A 17,785-nucleotide genomic window follows, 5' to 3' on the forward strand; every position below is an offset into this window, starting at 1 on the left:
AACATCAAGTGCCAAAGGGCCTGTACTGTGCTGCAATATTCTATGTTCTAATCTAGTCCCATTTGCCAGCAATTGGCCCATATCCCTCCAAACCCTTCCTATTCATATATCCATTTAGATATCTTTTAAACGTTATAATTGTACCAGCGTCCAACGCTTCCTCTGGAAGCTGATTCCATACTTGCACCACCCTCTACATGAAAAAGTTGCCCCTAAAGTCCCTTTTAAATCTTGCCCCTCTCACCCTCTCCCCTCTAGTTCTGGACTCCCCACCCCAGGGAAGAGTCCTTGTCTGTTTATCCTATCCATGCCCCCCATGACTTTATAAAGCTTTATGAGGTCATTGCTCAGCCTCTGATGCTCCAGAGAAAACAGCCCCAGCCTATTCAGCCTCTCCCTATAGCTCAAATCACCCAATCCTCGCAACATCCTGACTTCATTTCAATAGATTCTTGTCCTGTCCAATTAATCCTTCACAATTAATCCTTAGTGATCTGGTTTAAAGATATCATTTTTTAATCCTATCACTGAAGAAGGGCATAGATAGGGAGGACAGGAAGAAATGTTTCCTTTTGATGGAGGGATCAATGACCGGGGCATAGATTTAAGGTAAGGGGAAGAAGGTTTAGAGGATATCTGAGGAATAGGTTTTTCACCCAGAGCGTGGTGGGAATCTGGGACTCATTGCCTGCAAGGATTGGACAGGCCAAAACCCTCAGAGAACATAGACACATTGTGGGCGGCACGGTGGTAGTGGGCGGCACGGTGGCACAGTGGTTAGCACTATTGCCTCACAGCGCCAGAGGCTGTGGTTCAATTCTCGCCTCAGGCAACTGTCTGTGTGGAGTTTGCACCTTCTCCCTGTGTCTGCATGGGTTTCCTCCGGGTGCTCCGGTTTCCTCACACAATCCAAAAAAAATGCGCAGGGTAGGTGAATTGGCCATGCTAAATTGCCCGTAGTGTTAGGTGGAGGGGTAAATGTAGGGGAATGGGCCTGGGTGGGTTGTGCTTCGGCGGGTCGGTATGGACTTGTTAGGCCGAAGGGCCTGTTTTCATGCTGTAAGTAATCTAATCTAATCTAAAATAGGTGTGAGGTAGGCCATTCGGCCCCTCAAGCCTGCCCCCCCCATTTCAATATGATCATGCAATTGCATATCCCATTCCTGCTTTCTTTCCATAAACCTTGATTCCTTTAGCTGCAGACCATGCCTGGCTCCCTCTTATCCAACAAATTGGCCCCAACAGCTTCCTGTGGGCGAGAATTCCCACAGGTTCACAACTCTCTGAGTGAAGAAATTCTTTCTCATCTCAGTCCCAAATAGCTTCCCCTTATTCTTGGCTGTGACCCCTTGTTTTGGATTTCACCAACATCAGGAACATTCTTCCTATCTAGCCTGTCCAGTGCCAACAGGATTTTATATGTTTCCATGAGATCCCCCCACATTCTTCTAAATTCCAGTCAGTCCTGCCATCCCGGGATTCAGTCTGGTGAATCTTCGCTGGATTCCCTCAACAGCAAGCATGTCCTTCCTCAGACTAGGAGACCAAAACTGCACACAATACTCAAGGTGTGGCCTCACCAAGGCCTTGTATAACTGCAGCAAGACATCCTTACTCCAATACTCAAATCCTCTCGCTATGAAGGCCAGCATGCCATTAGCTTTCCTCGCTGCCTGCTGCACCTGCATGGCAACCTTCAGCGACTATTCCACCGTGACACCCAGGTCTTGTTACACCTCATCTTTTCCTAAACTGCCACCATTCAGGTAATAATCTGCCCTCTTGTTTATGCCACCAATTGATTGATTTATTTATTGTCACGCGTTCCAAAGTACAGCGAACAGCTTTGTTTACAAGCAGTATAGGCAGATCATAGTAAGCAAGGAAGTACAGATTTTAAAAACTTCGAGACATACAGATTACATTGCTTATTGAGGCTAAAGAGTCCATTTATCAATCTAATAGCGGCTGGGACAAAGCTGTTCCTGAACCTGCTGGTGCATGTGTTCAGGCTTCTGTATCTCCTGTCTGACATAACATAGAACATAGAACAATACAGCACAGAACAGGCCCTTCGGCCCACGATGTTGTGCCGAACTTCTAACCTAGATTAAGTACCCATCCATGTACCTATCCAAATGCCGCTTAAAGGTCGCCAATGATTCCGACTCCACCACTCCCACGGGCAGCGCATTCCATGCCCCCACCACTCTCTGGGTAAAGAACCCACCCCTGACATCTCCCCTATACCTTCCACCCTTCACCTTAAATTTATGTCCCCTTGTAACACTCTGTTGTACCCGGGGAAATAGTTTCTGAATGTCTACTCTATCTATTCCTCTGATCATCTTATAAACCTCTATCAAGTCACCCCTCATCCTTCGCCGTTCCAACGAGAAAAGGCCGAGAACTCTCAACCTATCCTCGTACGACTTCCTCTCCATTCCAGGCAACATCCTGGTAAATCTTCTCTGCACCCTCTCCAAAGCTTCCACATCTTTCCTATAGTGAGGCGACCAGAACTGCACACAGTACTCCAACTGTGGCCTAACCAAAGTCCTGTACAGCTGCAACATCACTTCACGACTCTTGAATTCAATCCCTCTGCTAATGAACGATAATACTCCATAGGCCTTCTTACAAACTCTATCCACCTGAGTGGCAACCTTCAAAGATCTATGTACATAGACCCCAAGATCCCTCTGTTCCTCCACCTGACTAAGAACCCTACCATTAACCCTGTATTCCGCATTCTTATTTGTTCTTCCAAAATGGACAACCTCACACTTGGCAGGGTTGAACTCCATCTGCCACTCCTCAGCCCAGCTCTGCATCATATCTAAGTCCCTCTGCAGCCGACAACAGCCCTCCTCACTGTCCACAACTCCACCTATCTTCGTATCATCTGCAAATTTACTGACCCACCCTTCGACTCCCTCATCTAAGTCATTAATAAACATTACAAACAGCAGAGGACCCAGAACTGATCCCTGCGGAACTCCACTTGTAACTGGGCTCCAGGCTGAATATTTACCATCTACCACCACTCTCTGCCTTCGACCGGTTAGCCAGTTTTCTATCCAATTGGCCAAATTTCCCTCTATCCCATGCCTCCTGACTTTCCGCATAAGCCTACCATGGGGAACCTTATCAAATGCCTTACTAAAATCCATGTACACGACATCCACTGCTCTTCCCTCATCCACATGCTTGGTCACCTCCTCGAAGAATTCAATAAGACTTGTAAGGCAAGACCTACCCTTCACAAATCCGTGCTGGCTGTCCCTAATCAAGCAGTGTCTTTCCAGATACTCATAAATCCTATCCCTCAGTACCCTTTCCATTACTTTGCCTACCACAGAAGTAAGACTAACAGGCCTGTAATTCCCGGGGTTATCCCTATTCCCTTTTTTGAATAGGGGCACAACATTCGCTACTCTCCAGTCCCCTGGTACCACCCCCGTTGCCAGTGAAGACGAGAAGATCATTGCCAACGGTACTGCAATTTCCTCTCTTGCTTCCCACATAATCCTAGGATATATCCCGTCAGGCCCGGGGGACTTGTCTATCCTCAAGTTGTTCAAAATGTCCAACACATCTTCCTTTCTAACAGGTATCTCTTCTAGCTTACCAGTCCATTTCACACTCTCCTCTTCTACAATACGGTCCCTCTCGTTCGTAAATACTGAAGAGAAGTACTTGTTCAAGACCTCTCCTATCTCTTCCGACTCAATACACAGTCTCCCACTACTGTCCTTGATCGGACCTACCCTCGTTCTCGTCATTCTCAGGTTTCTCACATACGCATAAAATGCCTTGGGGTTATCCTTGATCCTATCCGCCAACGATTTTTCATGCCCTCTCTTAGCTCTCCTAATCCCTTTCTTCAGGTCTCTTCTGGCTATCCTGTATCCCTCCACTGCTCTGTCTGAATCCTGTTTCCTCAACCTTATGTAAGCCTCCTTCTTCCTCTTTACCAGACATTCAACCTCTCTCGTCAACCAAGGCTCCCTCACATGACCATTTCTTTCCTGCCTGATAGGTACATACATATCATGGACACGTCGTATCTGCTCTTTGAAAAAGTTCCACATTTCCACCACATCCTTCCTTGACAGCCTATGCTCCCAACGTATGCTCCTCAAATCCTGCCTTACAGCATCGTAATTTCCCTTCCCCCAATTATAAAATCTACCTTGTTGTGCGCACCTATCTCTCTCCATAACCAAGGTGAAAGTCACAGAATTGTGGTCACCATCACCAAAATGTTCACCCACTAACAAGCCCACCACTTGTCCCGGTTCATTACCGAGTACCAAATCCAATATGGCCTCCCCTCTGGTTGGACAATCTACATACTGCGTTAGAAAAGCTTCCTGGACACACTGCACAAACACCGCCCCATCCAATCTACTTGATCTAAAGAGCTTCCAATCAATATTTGGGAAGTTGAAGTCGCCCATGACTACGACCCTGTGGCTTCTGCACCTTTCCAAAATCTGTTTCCCAATCTGTTTCTCCACATCTCTGCTGCTATTGGGGGGCCTATAGTAAACACCCAACAAGGTGACTGCACCTTTCCTATTTCTGACTTCAGCCCATACTACCTCCAGAGGCAGATCCCCCTCAAACTTCCTTTCTGCAGCCGTTATACCATTTCTAATTAGCAATGCCACCCCCCCTCCTTTTTTCCCACCCTCCCTAATCTTACTGAAACACCTGTAACCAGGAACCTCCAACAGCCATTCCTGTCCCACATCTATCCACGTTTCCGTGATGGCCACAACATCGTAGTCCCAGGTACCGATCCACGCCTTAAGTTCACCCACCTTATTTCTGATACTCCTTGCGTTGATGTATACGCACTTGAGCCCATCTCTGTGTCCGCTAGTAGTCCCTGTCAGTGCTACCTTCTCCACAGCCCCCCTACAGTCTTGGGTATCCTGACAAAGGTTATAGAAGTTATAGAAGTTATAGAGGTTATAGAAGTTCATTATTGGAATGGGATGGGTCTTTGATGTTGTCGGCAGTCTTTCTGTAGCAGCAAACTGTGTAAATTCAGTCCATGGATGGAAGGTTGGCTTCCATGATGGTCTGGGCTGTGCACATTCCCTTCTGTAGTTTCTTATGGTCCTGGGCAGAGCAGTTGCTGTACCAGGCCATTATGCACCAGGACAGTATGCTTTCTATCTGTAAAAGTTGGTGAGGCTCCTTATGGACATGCTGAATTTCCTGAGTCACCTGAGGAAGAAGAGTCGTTGAGCCTTCTTGATGATTGCATCTACGTGGGAAGTCCAGGGCAGGTTGTCGGTTATGGTCACTCTGAGGAACTTGACGCTCTGCACCCTCTCAACCCCAGTTCTGTTGATGTAGATGGGGCATGTTCTCCTCCTTTCTTTCTGAAGTCACTGGTCAGTTTTTTTGTTTTGCTGAAGTTAACAGAGAGGTTGTTCTCACTGCACCAGCTCAGCAAACCCTTTATCTCCCTTCCGTACTCTGACTTGTTGTTGTCAGATATCCGTGCTACAGGTACACAATTCTTTACCTGAAACCCTTGGAGTCAGTTGTTTTTTGGAATTTGGAATTTTTCAGATTTCAGAATAAATGATATTTTCACAGTGGAATAAAAAAGAATGACCTAACAGCAGGCAGACGTGTGGATAGTACAGCCTGCCAAGCGCTGGGCCACGCCACCACATCACACCTGAGTGACATGAATCGAATGGGTGTGGAGTTGGGTCACCTGCCCGCATGCCAAAATGATGCTCCACACTCCACAAAAAGAATTTTGGACTCCGGAGCTTTTCGGATTTCTGAATTTTGGATAAAGGATTGTGTACCTGTACTGTGGTGATATCATCAGCGAACTTGCAGATGGCTTTCATTTGGAATATGGCAACACAGCCATGGTCTACAGGGAGTATATTATGGGGCTGAGGACCTCACATTTATCCACGTTATATTGCATTTGCCAAGTGTTTGCTAACTCAGCCAGCCTGACTGGAACGAGACACAATACTCAAGGTGGGACCTACCAGGACTAGATACGGTGATTGAGGTGGGACTAATGTGACCCTTATATAGATTGATTGCGACATCCTCTGACTGTATATGCTGAGGTTGTGGTCCAACATTATTTTGCCTTTTGGCTACTCTGTTTGATCATCTTTAGTGCCCGATCATGCTTGATCCGACATTCCTTATATCCATTGCTCTTTGCCTCTTTAATTTTTCTGATCGATTTTCCATTCATTCCAGAGAGCTCTTTCCTTTTCCTCTCTGCAAGCTATAAATATTTCCACTTGGTACCACTTTTAATTTGTTTATTAAACTATCTTAGGTGTGGTGTGACCTGATTAGTATTGGGTTTGTGTGTACCTCAGTCTTGGTGTATTTTGGCTCCATATTGTAAAATTGCAATCTTGTTGTTATGATTTGGACTCTGAACTGATACTGCGGGTGTTTGTTAATCTCCAAGCAGAGTGTGTCATGAAACTAAAACAAACAGTGTCACTCCCAGCGCCCTGTGTTCATAATAATTTCATTTCCTGTAGCTGTCTTACTCTCTGATGCTGTGTGGAAATACTTTGGAATCTGTAAGGATGCAGACTGAAGCTGGTTCATTTCATCTCACGTGTGAATATTGCATTGAGAATCCAAAACCAGCTGTGAAGACGTGTCTGAAATGTGAAACGTCTTTTTGCTCTCAACACTTAAAACCACATTTACTGAAAGAGGCCTACAGAGATCACACACTCATTGAGCCTGGGGTTAAAGTTACCGAGAGACACTGCCCTGACCATCTGAAGCTGCTACAGCACTATTGTAAAGAGGATGCAGAGTGTGTGTGTGTTTCCTGTACAATTATAGGGAAACATAGATCCCACACATTACTGAGCCTGGATCAGGCACAAGCTGCAATTACGGTAAATGATATTATTTCTAAGGTTAAATACAATGTGTTGTTTTTGTAAGACCTGAGCATTTGAAATAATAATCCCTCTTTCTGCATCAAGGACTTGAGCTCCCTTTGAGGGTGGTTTTTCAGAATATCACGACAGTGTAGTTGTAGTGCAGTATTGTGTGATGCGGCACTCTGTGCACATATGTATACTGACGCATGGCTGTATAGTTCCAAAAACATTTTGGAACAATATAACATTAAGGTTGTGAGTTTGGAAGGTGTTGACTAAAGATCGTTAGTGATTTTCTGCAGTGCATCTTGTAGATAGCACACAATGCTACAACTGAGTGTTGATGGTTGGAGGGATTGAGCGCTTGTGGATGTGGTGCCATTCAAGTGGGCTGCTTAGTCCTGGTGGTGTCAAGCTTCTTGAGGCTGCACTCATCCAGGCAAGGGGGGAGTATTCCATCTCACTCCTGACTTGTTCCTTGTAGATGGTGGACAGGCTTTGGGGAGTCAGGAGGTGAGTTTTCATAGTCTCTGACCTGCTATTGAAGCCACTGTATTTCTGTGGCTTGTCCAGTTTCTGGTCAATGGCCAATCACAGTTTGAATCCTTTGGAATAGCTGTCTAAAGGTATTTGCCAAAACTCGTTTCCATAGCCTCATCACATTACTCAGTGACTGCCTCCGGCTCAGACTCACCCCATGTAGATTCCAACTCAAGCTTCATCCTTTGTGTTTTGAATCCAGCCAGGATCACAGGTATCACTGTGATGTTCAACATTCCAGAGATGGCTGAACTCTCCCATGTGTTGCCATATGCACACTGTCCACCTCCCTCTCCATCAGCACCATCCCATGCTGGCTCAGAGCTGCCCTAACCCTCAGTTCCACTTCATTCTCTGGCTCATTCAACGTGCTAACATGAAACATTTTTTTTCCTTTCAGACACTAAGGAACACAAGATGCAATAACTGAGAGATACTCTCACCCCTCTGGAACCTTCCTACCCTCCCCTCCCCTCTGACTCCATTGCCCTCTCCCAACCCTACCTCCTGTCATGCATCTACTCTCCCTTCTGATCTTCTGCTCTCTGATGCTGAATGGATTGGACCCAGCAAAGGTCTCAGTTTGAAGCATCTGCATTCCCACCTGAATACATTTCGGGCCTTAGCCACCATGTCCATTTCTTTAGACAAATGATCTCTCCTTGTCCCACAGATCCCTTTACCCAGCTCCAACACTCTCCATCCACCTGGACCCTTCCCTCTGGTCCCTGCACGTGACCTGTTCATTGAGAACTGTTGATGTGACATTTGTCATCTCAATTTCTCTATCCCCCCTTTCCCATTCCAACCCATCTCCCCTTGAACTGACTGCACTCCTTGCTCTCAGATCCAACCCTGACTTTGTCATTAAGCCTGCTGACAAAGGTGGTGTCGTTGGTGTCTAGCATATTGACCTTTACATTGCAGTGACCGACCACCAGTTCTCAGATACCTCCTCCTATCATCCCACTGGACCATGACCCCACCATATGGAACACTAGACCATTGTGTCGATAGTTATCACTAACCTTGTTTCATCTGGTGGTCTCCCCTCTACTATCTCCAAGCTCATAGTCTCCCCAACCCTGCAGAGCCCGCTTCTGACTCCTTTTCAAAAAAATATTTTCTGAAGTAGGGTCACTGGACCCTAAACGTGAACTCCGATTTCTCTCCACAGATGCTGCCAGACCCACTGAGATCTTCCAATGGTTTCTGTTTCTGGAATGACTTTCTGCATGTCTTTCTAGGATGAACTGGAGAAGGAAATCAAGAAGCTGCAGGGAGTCCAGCAGAATTGTTCCACCAAACAGCGAACATTGGAGAGATCAGAGGCTGAAATCAAGGTGGGGAAAAGTGGGACTTTATTTAGAGATGGTTTCACTGTTTTCCAATCCAAAGATCGAAGACCCTCTGTGTTCATGGATTTTTATCCACAGGCCTCCTAGTCTGACCATCCTGATCTTTGTCAAATACCTCACCCTAAAAATGAGTCCAATAATCCCTCCATCATTTCAAATACCTCATTCATGACCCTCTCAGCCTGTCTTTCTCTCAAACGCATCATCTCTTGATGCTGATTCCCTGACCTAAAATTTGTTGGATTCTGTTTCTTTCTAGTCACTGTCCACTCATGAATCTCAATCTCCCACAGCAGGTATGGTCCAGATGTGAATGGCAGTTCGATTCCCCAGTCTAAATACAGTGCACTTACTTTTAGACTCAAAGTAAGCCTATTTTCCCTCCCCGTGGACACATCCCACTGCTTGTCTATCTGTAATGGTGGTGGAGTGATCAAAACAAACGGTCCTGTCCCTGGAAAGTGCTGTGTGCTCAGGGTAACAGCTATGAGAAAGGGCGTTGTGTAATGAGAGTTGGTTTGGTTTTCAGACCCGAATCAATGATTGGAAAGGGAAGTCAACACAGAGCTTCTCTGAATGGAGAAGAAAGCTGGATGAAGATGAAGAATCCACCATGAGAGTGATCGATGAGGAGGGACTCCAAGCTCTCTCTCAGATTCGAAGCTGTTCTGAAGCATTAAACAGCAAGATGGAACAGATTGCATTAATAGATGGAGAAATCCAGAGTCTGTTACAGAGAGACCCTCTCTCCCTTATTCAGGTACAAACACTAACTGGGTTTCTGTGAATCTAATAACAGGGCAAATTATTGAAAGATTGTTGATGGAGCTGAGTATTCAAGTTGGCCTTCAATCCTGCCCTCAGCGTTGTGGTACTGGCGGTGTACTGCCCTTGGATTGTTGGTACTATTCCATGACGGAGTGCAGTGAAATGTGGGATTGTTCCTCATTGTTGGGAATCGCCCCACTTAATGTTTCATGCTGAACTCTTCCTCTCAATCCCAAATTCACTGTTTGGTTTCGTTGAGTGTTGGCTTGTTCGTTGACTGAATTTATCTCCTCTCTTTATTCACAGAACTCAAAACAGCTCCTTTCCAGGTAAGTCCCTCTCAGTCATACAGTAGCTGCCGCTGATGGAGGACCTCCCATGTACCTGAAGCAGAGTGAAGGCAGAATCACAGCTTGGAACCTTTCCCAGTTATAATGCTTTCACACTGTGGGAACAGTGAGTGATGTTTCACTGTAATTTGACATACAGACAATATGGTGGGAAGTGGCACATTCTACATGTAAACTGACAACACTGTCTCCATCGCTCCGGGAAGAAAATAGAAACTCCAGAGACCCCCTTGGGGAGGTTAGGGAAGGGAAATGAAGGCTGAAAGGTGAAGACTGGGGAGGGGTGGGGGGTTGCTGAAGGTTTTCTTGTGGGGCCTGGGAGCCTGTTGTTCCTCCTGGCCCACAAGGGGGTGATAAAAGGAGCCGGTCATTAGTGCTGGCCTCGGCCAGTCAGGTCCTCCTGCCTCTGATTGGTTGCCGGACAGCTAATGGTGCAGACCTCCTCCTGACCACCTCTCACACTCCAGCCACCACCTTAATGATATAACCCAGGCTTGGACTTCCTAATATTAACTAGACCCTGATGGGCTTTCACAAGAGCCTTGTCCAAGTCCTGATTTGTGTTAAAATTGAAAAGGGTGGGAAAGGGGTCAGTTTGGGATCAGGATCCCTGCCCTGTCTCTCTGTCCTGTAAGTGGGAGGGTGTTTAAAGTTGGAACGTTGGACAGAGAACGTTGCTGATCATGAATCTCTGGTAGGCTGTTCCTTCTGTCTACATTTCACATGATTGCAGTGAGTGTGTTCCTGCAATGCACAGCGGAGCTTTCTGAGCACACATTGGAGACCTGCAGTTAATAATCATTCTGAATATTGGAAAGATGAGGTTCCAGGGCAGTGGAACGAAACTGACTGAACACAGATAGATTTGCAAATCACAAACTGATCTGAAGCAACAGTAAACCAGGATCCCACTACTCGAGCCGAGTCCAGTGTGAACTCAGGGAGAGGGTTAATCCCAGGATTCTGACATTTTCAGGATGGTTTGCTGTGGGAGGTCAGTACAAGCAGTAAAAGGGGGGACAGATTGTTGCATTGATCACTCATTCCCCTTTGAATTTCTGATCTGAAAGGACCTACTGATCAAACCATTCTCTCCTCTTCAATTTCAGAGTGACTGAGATTCAGAAAGTCCCAGAGCGAGCTGTTCCAGTGTTCACCCTGAACCTGACCGATATATCAGAACACCTCCAGAAGAAACTGAATGGATGGGAAAAGTACCACTCAGACATCTTGGCAGTCATCAGTAAGAACATTCAGCTTCTCTCCAATCTAAGGGAATGGGAACGGGTCGGGTTAGTTGTGTTTAGATAGCTGGGAATATTCCTGAACTTTCATGTCAGCTCCCTGTGTGTGCATCAGGAACCCATTCTTCACCCTTAGTCTCCAAACTCAGTAACAACACAATTTGCTAAATCATCTCCTCCACCAACTCTTCCTGATACACAATGCAACCTCTGCTGGAACTCAGCATTTCACCTGGGACTTGCTCTCTGTCCACTTGTGTATCCCACTCTCAATCTTAGCATTTTCATTGTTCTCACCATCTCTGAGGGCTCCAACACAATGTTGTTCCATGTCCAGTACTCTAGCAAGTTTTAAAATCTGCACTAACTGTTGACTGTACCTCCCCTTCACACGGTGTTGTATAGCACCCATTTCATCTCACAGCCACTGGCCACTGTGTCCTCTCATACCCACTGTGTACAGGAGGTATGGCTAACTCAAGTGAGTAGAGTTTTACAATGTTCACACTGACTGTACAGACTGGGATCACACATTACTCTATAACAGGGATTTTGACTCAAGGCCATTAATTTAATATGAGAAGATTTCAGTCGATGAGGTAATATGGGGCTAACAGAATCTGTGAGATATTGAAACTCCCCCGCTACAGCTGTCACTCACTGAACTGAGTGGAATAGCTCTGTTTGACCGACCTCTTCTCTCCTCTCTAGGAAAAAGCCCATTGAGCCTGGATGCAAAGACAGCAAACTGCTACTTGGTTCTGTCTGACGATGGGAGATCAGTAACTCTTGCTGAACAGCAACAGCCCTATCCATCTCACCCAGAAAGATTTGAAGATTATTATCAAGTTCTTTCTTCCCAGAGCTTCTCCTCAGGATCCCATTCCTGGGAAGGAGAAAGTGATGGGAAGGAATGGGGAATGGGGATTGTGTATGGGAGTATTGATAGGGTCGGACAGTACTCTTGGTTTGGGGAAAGCAGTAATTCCTGGTGTTTATATCTTGGCAGTGATGCTGTCACAATCTGGCATGATAATGAACGCACTGATCTTCCAATGATCCCATCCACAAGCAGGATCCAAGTCCAATTGGACTATGAGGTTGGGACGTTATCATTTTACCAGGTCACTGACTCACTAAAACATTTACACACAATTCAAACCACATTCACTGAACCAGTGTTCCCAGCGTTTTGTTGTTATGACAAATCCTTAAAACTGGTAAATTAACCCTGATTGCTGAGATTCCTTTCTGGAGTTGACATGTATGCCAATTATTATAAATCATCATGTCGTTAAAGATTGAGTGCTGAGCACTTCAGAAGCTTATCAGTTATTTCTATTAGTTGAAAGTTTTGAAGAAATCCCTGTGAGTGTCAGAGTTGTTGATTTATATGGACCCCTGAACAAAATTCAATACCTGTACAAAACACTTTTCCAGAAAGTAGAACCTCTGTGTTAGAAGTTGAATTTTGATTTGTTTGGAAATGAGTTCGGAGATAGAGAGTGGGGGTAAATGGTAATGGGTTCATACATTGGGCTTGGTATTCAAGATATTCCCTCCAGATCTCTACTGGGCCTTATTTCATTACTTTGTTTTTAGATGATTTGAATGAGAATATAAAATGTTGTCTCTGCGAAATAAAGTATTATTAATAAAGTCAACAAATTATTTTAAGCCAGTGAATCATCATCAGAACTCTTTGTTTTAGAGTTCAGCAGATGGAGTATTTCTGTTTGGCTAGAGACTGTGGGGAACAAAGTGAGACAGGGTCTTCGAGCTAATATGGAGACTAGCAACATCATAGCGTATGAAATTAACACGGGTAAGTGGCTTCGAGACAGATGAAAGTTCATGACATCATGGAACAAAAGGCTGTCTCCACTTGTATTGAGAAGGATAGGCACACATTTAACAAAACCTGCAAAAGAGGAAAATGTATCATGGGAGAATAAAAGCACTTTGCCACGCATTGAGTAATTGTGTCCTGGAATACATTGCCCGGAAGTGCCATGGAAGGGGAGAATTCAATTGTTACAGTGATGGGAATTGCAGGTTATCTGATGAGCAGCAGAGGGCGGCTGTGGCTCAGTCTTCTCATTGATCTCCAGTCTCCAGCCCCACCTTGTGGTTGGTGTAGGAGTTGCAGCCTCCCTCCTTCCTGCAGCTCCTTGTATTTCTCACTGGATTTCACACTAAGTAAACTCCCTGTCCCAAGTGGCATCAAATTTTCCCAAAGCGGCTTTATGGGAGTCTTTACACAATGAATATCTAATGCCTGGTTTCACAGGGTGACCGAAAACATGGCAAAAAAAAAGAAACTACAAGATGTATCCTCATTCAAATAAAACAAACTCAGCAAGTTTGCAGACCTCAGTGGTTCATTGTAGTTTCATTAAACTGTGCAAATATCTTGTGTTAATCTGTGGAATACATCTGTGTTGATCTGGGCAAAAAATGTTGCATCAATTTGTTGAAAAAACTTGTGTTACTTTGTGCAAACATCATGTCCAACCGGAACTCTATCAATAAACACATTGACTTGGACCCCATTTAGCACCCTCTGAGAAAAAGAACAGGAAATTACATCATCAACCCAAAGAAACCTGAACACATAAATTGAAAGTGGGTCACTAACTTTCTTCACCGGAGGCTCACTGAATATGGTGACAAAAATCTTCCAGCTCAGCGAGCAAACTTGCATCCAGAACCTAAACCTGAGCTACAAATCTTTTCAAAACTCGCCAATTCTTTCCTTAATTTGAGAAATAAGACCGTGCTCACCTGTATCAATTTGTACAAAGAATGCGTGTTCAGTTGTACAAATGTCTTGTGTTAGTTTGTGTAGTAAACTTGTGTAATTTTGTATTGAGTGTGTGCCTGGAGCTGCTCAGGGTTTGAACCAGCAGCTTTGTGTGTGTGTGTATGTGTGAGTATTCCCAGGATGGGTCCAGTCAGGCGGTTTGAGGAAAGGACAGGGACGGACTGGGACAATCCTGGTCTAAACCACTGACCTGCTGCTTTCCCTCTGTAATCCCACAAAGATGATGATTGGTGTTTTTCATACCTGTGGGAGATGTGTTCCAGATACTGAGAGTGGGAGTTAACTTGATGAGCTGGGATTTGGGAGGAGCTGGGATTTGAGTGACAAACGTGGTGGGGGGTATTTAAACCTGGCTCAGGCAGCCATTAGCTCTTGCCATGTGGAGTGACCAGGGGTGAGTATTGGTGAGTTACTCTCTCAATTTGTCTGTCTGCCTGTGTGTGTGAGAGTGTGTGGGTTGTGTTTGAATCTGCATCCCAGTTTTGATCCTTTAGGCTTCCCCAAGGCAGGCTGTGTCCCTGCAGGGATCCTGGAGCAGGCTCTGTGCCTGATGGGACACAGAGAGAGAGAAACCATGGGGAGAGGGAGCTGGGACCAGCTGGAATGGTGAGTATGGTTGCCTTACCCTCTTGATGTCTCTCCTTGCCTCACCTTTGTCTGTACCTCACTTTTCCCCTTCCTGCTCTTTCCCTCTCTGTCTGTCTCTGTTTCATTCTCACTCTCTCTGAGCCTGTCAGTTTTTGCCTGTATCTGTTTGTCTGTTTCTCTCCATCCACCTTGCTACCTGTCTGTCTTGCACTCTTCCTCTTTATCTTTGTTTCTCACTTTCTTTCTTTCTCTCTCTCTCTCCCCTTCTCCCATCCCCCACTCTTGCCCCCCCAACTTTGCAACCCACACTCTCCTCCCCCTCGCAATTCTCCCCCCTTCCCCCCCAAAATAGAATGTATCTGCAAATATAATTCTGCACATACATATTTACCCATCAACTCATATGTGTGTGCATGCACGTGTGAGGGAGAAAGAGAGTGCATGTGAGTGTGAGTGCACATGTCTCTGTCTCTATCTCTGTCCCTATCTGCCTATCTCTCTATCTCTCTCTCTCTGTGCCTGTGTCTCTCTGTCTCTGTCTGTCTCTCCCTGCCCTGCTTGACATGCAGGCATTTCTAACTTGACCTTCAATCTCTTATTTCCTTTCCTTTTCTCAAATATAACAGCAGAGTTTGAGAATTTAAAACAATAATCACATGTCTGCTCCTCAACACACACATTTTCCCCTCTCTGCTTCCCGGCCCACACTCCCCCACATACACTCCCCCCAACACGGGACTGGGGAGATCATGGGGACTGAAATCTGATTGAGAGGCTTGGAGTGTTTTTATATCAAATTAAAGACACCCAGGTGTGTGTTACCGACTGGAATATAATTGACGGGTTCAGGGTAGTTTATATATGGAATAAAAGATACTGTGAGTAGTTACAGACTTGAATCTAATTGAGGGGCTTGAGGTCGTTTATATATGGAATAACAGATAACCGGGAGTGAGTTACAAACTGGAATCTAATCAAGGGGATCAGAGTAGTTTATATCTGGAATAACAGCTACCTGGGAGTGAATTACACACTGGAATCTAATCGAAAGGTGTGAGGTAGTTTATATTTAGAATAACAGATGCACAGGAGTAGTTAAAGATTCAAATCTCATCGAGAGGTTTGGGGTGGTGTCCATAACAGATACCCAGGAGTGAGTTACAGACTGGAATCTAATCGAGAGGTTCGGGGAGGGCTATGTATGGATTAACAGATATCCGGGAGTGAGTTACTGACTGGAATCTAATCTAGGGGTTCGGGCTGGTTTATATATGCAATAACAGATATCTGGGAGTGAGTTACAGACTGGAATCTAATCAAGGCATTTGGGTGGTTAAGATAGGGAAAACCAGAAACCCAGGAGTGAGTTACAGACTGGAATCTATTCGAAGGGTTCACGGTGGGTTACATTTGGAATAACAGATAACCTGGGAGTGAGTTCCAGATTGGAATCTAATTGAGGTGTTCAAGGTGGTTCAGGGAGGGAAAAACAGATACCCGAGAGTGAGTTACAGACCAGAATCTAATTGAGGGGATTGGGGTGGCTTATATATATAATAACAGATATGTGGGAGTGAGTTACAGACAGTGGTGTAATCGAGGGGTTTGGGGTGGATTATATATGGAATAACAGATACCTGGGGGTGAGATACAGACTGTGATGTAATCGAGGGGTTTGGGGTGCTTTATAGATGGAATAACAGATACCGTGAATGAGTTATAGACTTGAATCTAATCAAGGGGATCAAGGTGGTTTATGCATGAAACAGTAGATACCCGGAGGTGAGTTGCAGACTGAAATCTAATCGAGGATTTTGGGGTAGTTTATATATGGAATAACAGATACCTTGGAGTGAGTTACAGACTGGAAACTAATCGAGGGGATTGGGGTGGTTTATATATGCAATAACAGATACCTGGGAGTGAGTGACAGACTGTGATGTAACCGAGGGGTTCAGAGTGATTTTAGATGGAATAACAGATACCACAAATGAGGTACAGACTGGAATCTAATCAAGGTGATCAGGGTGGCTTATGCATGAAATAGTAGATACCTGGACGTAAGTTGCAGACTGGAATCTAATCGAGGGGTTCAGGGTGGTTTATATATGGAATAACAGATTCCAGGGAGTGACTTAAAGACTGAAATTCAATCGAAGGGTTTGGGGTGTTTTATATTTTGGATAACAGATAACCAGGAATGAGTTACAGACTGGAATCTAATTGAGGGTTTGGGTGGTTTATGTGTGGAATTACAGATACTGGGTGTAAGTTACAGACTGGAATCTAATCGAGGGTTTCAGTGTGGGTTATATATGGAATAACAGATCCCCAGGTGTGAGTTACAGGCTGGAAGCTAATTGAGAGGTGCAGGGTAATTTATATTTAGAATAGCAGATGCATGGGAATAGTTAAAGGTTCAAATCGCGTTGAGGGGTTCGGGATGGTTTGTATACAGAATAACAGATACTCGGGTATGAGTTACTGGCTCACCGTCCCCATCAAACACTCCCAGAACAGGGACAGCATGGGATTATGACTTGGGGGCGCTGGTGTTGAACTGAGATTGACAAAGATAAAAATCACACAACACCAGGTTATAGTCCAACAAGTTTATTTTGATGAACAGCTTTCAGAGCACTGCTCTTTCATCAGGTGCTTGTGGAGAATAAGCTATAAGCTATAAATTCTGTGATCCAAATCCTATTCTCCACAACCACCTGATGAAGGAGCAGCACTCCAAAAGCTAGTGCCTCCAAATAAACTTTTTGGACTACAACCTAGTGTAGCATGATGATTCTATGACTCTATGATAAAGTTAGGCAGCATTGTAGACAGTGCAAATCAATTACAAAGGATGGTTGATAGACTGGGTGAATGGGTAAAACTGTGTTAGAATGAGTTCAGTGCAAGCTGGTATGTGGTTATTAACTTGGAGTACAAAAAAAGAGCACAAAGAAGTTTGAAAAGAATGATCCTGAACTTCAGGGGTTATATTCTGTGGAGAGATTGTACAAATGAGGCCGGTTTTCTATCAAATTGAGATGGTTAAGGGGTGATCTGATCGACATCTTCAAAATATGAGCAGCACAAGGCAGGGTAGATCAAGGTCAACGATTCCCGCTAGATGGAGATTCTAGAATGTGAGGGAGCAGACTGAGGGCCCAGACCATTCAGGAGAGATGTTAGGAAGCCCTTT

The 17,785-nt window shown here is 45.0% G+C and overlaps 2 protein-coding genes across 3 annotated transcripts in view; one reads left to right on the top strand and one right to left on the bottom strand.

The window, feature by feature from the left end:
- The window catches only part of LOC122556853 (putative ammonium transporter 1), a 197,060-nt gene that overhangs the window by 41,970 nt on the left and 137,305 nt on the right, over positions 1-17,785 (bottom strand). The window lies entirely within an intron of this gene.
- Positions 6,541-13,721, top strand: LOC122556852 (E3 ubiquitin-protein ligase TRIM39-like). Of its 2 annotated transcripts, XM_043704107.2 has the most exons (6): positions 6,541-6,926; positions 8,702-8,797; positions 9,342-9,572; positions 9,887-9,909; positions 11,040-11,173; positions 11,886-13,721. In XM_043704107.2, the coding sequence occupies exons 1-6, from the start codon at positions 6,570-6,572 to the stop codon at positions 12,401-12,403; spliced, it is 1,359 nt and encodes a 452-aa protein (XP_043560042.2). In that variant the 5' UTR covers positions 6,541-6,569; the 3' UTR covers positions 12,404-13,721. The 2 variants fall into 2 exon arrangements, with proteins under 2 accessions (XP_043560042.2, XP_087851589.1); XM_087995463.1 differs by lacking the exon at positions 8,702-8,797.

The sequence above is a fragment of the Chiloscyllium plagiosum genome, unplaced genomic scaffold, assembly GCF_037043375.1.
Source record: "Chiloscyllium plagiosum isolate Xiang-an unplaced genomic scaffold, Cpla_swu_hap1 HiC_scaffold_16, whole genome shotgun sequence".
NCBI lineage: Eukaryota > Metazoa > Chordata > Chondrichthyes > Orectolobiformes > Hemiscylliidae > Chiloscyllium > Chiloscyllium plagiosum.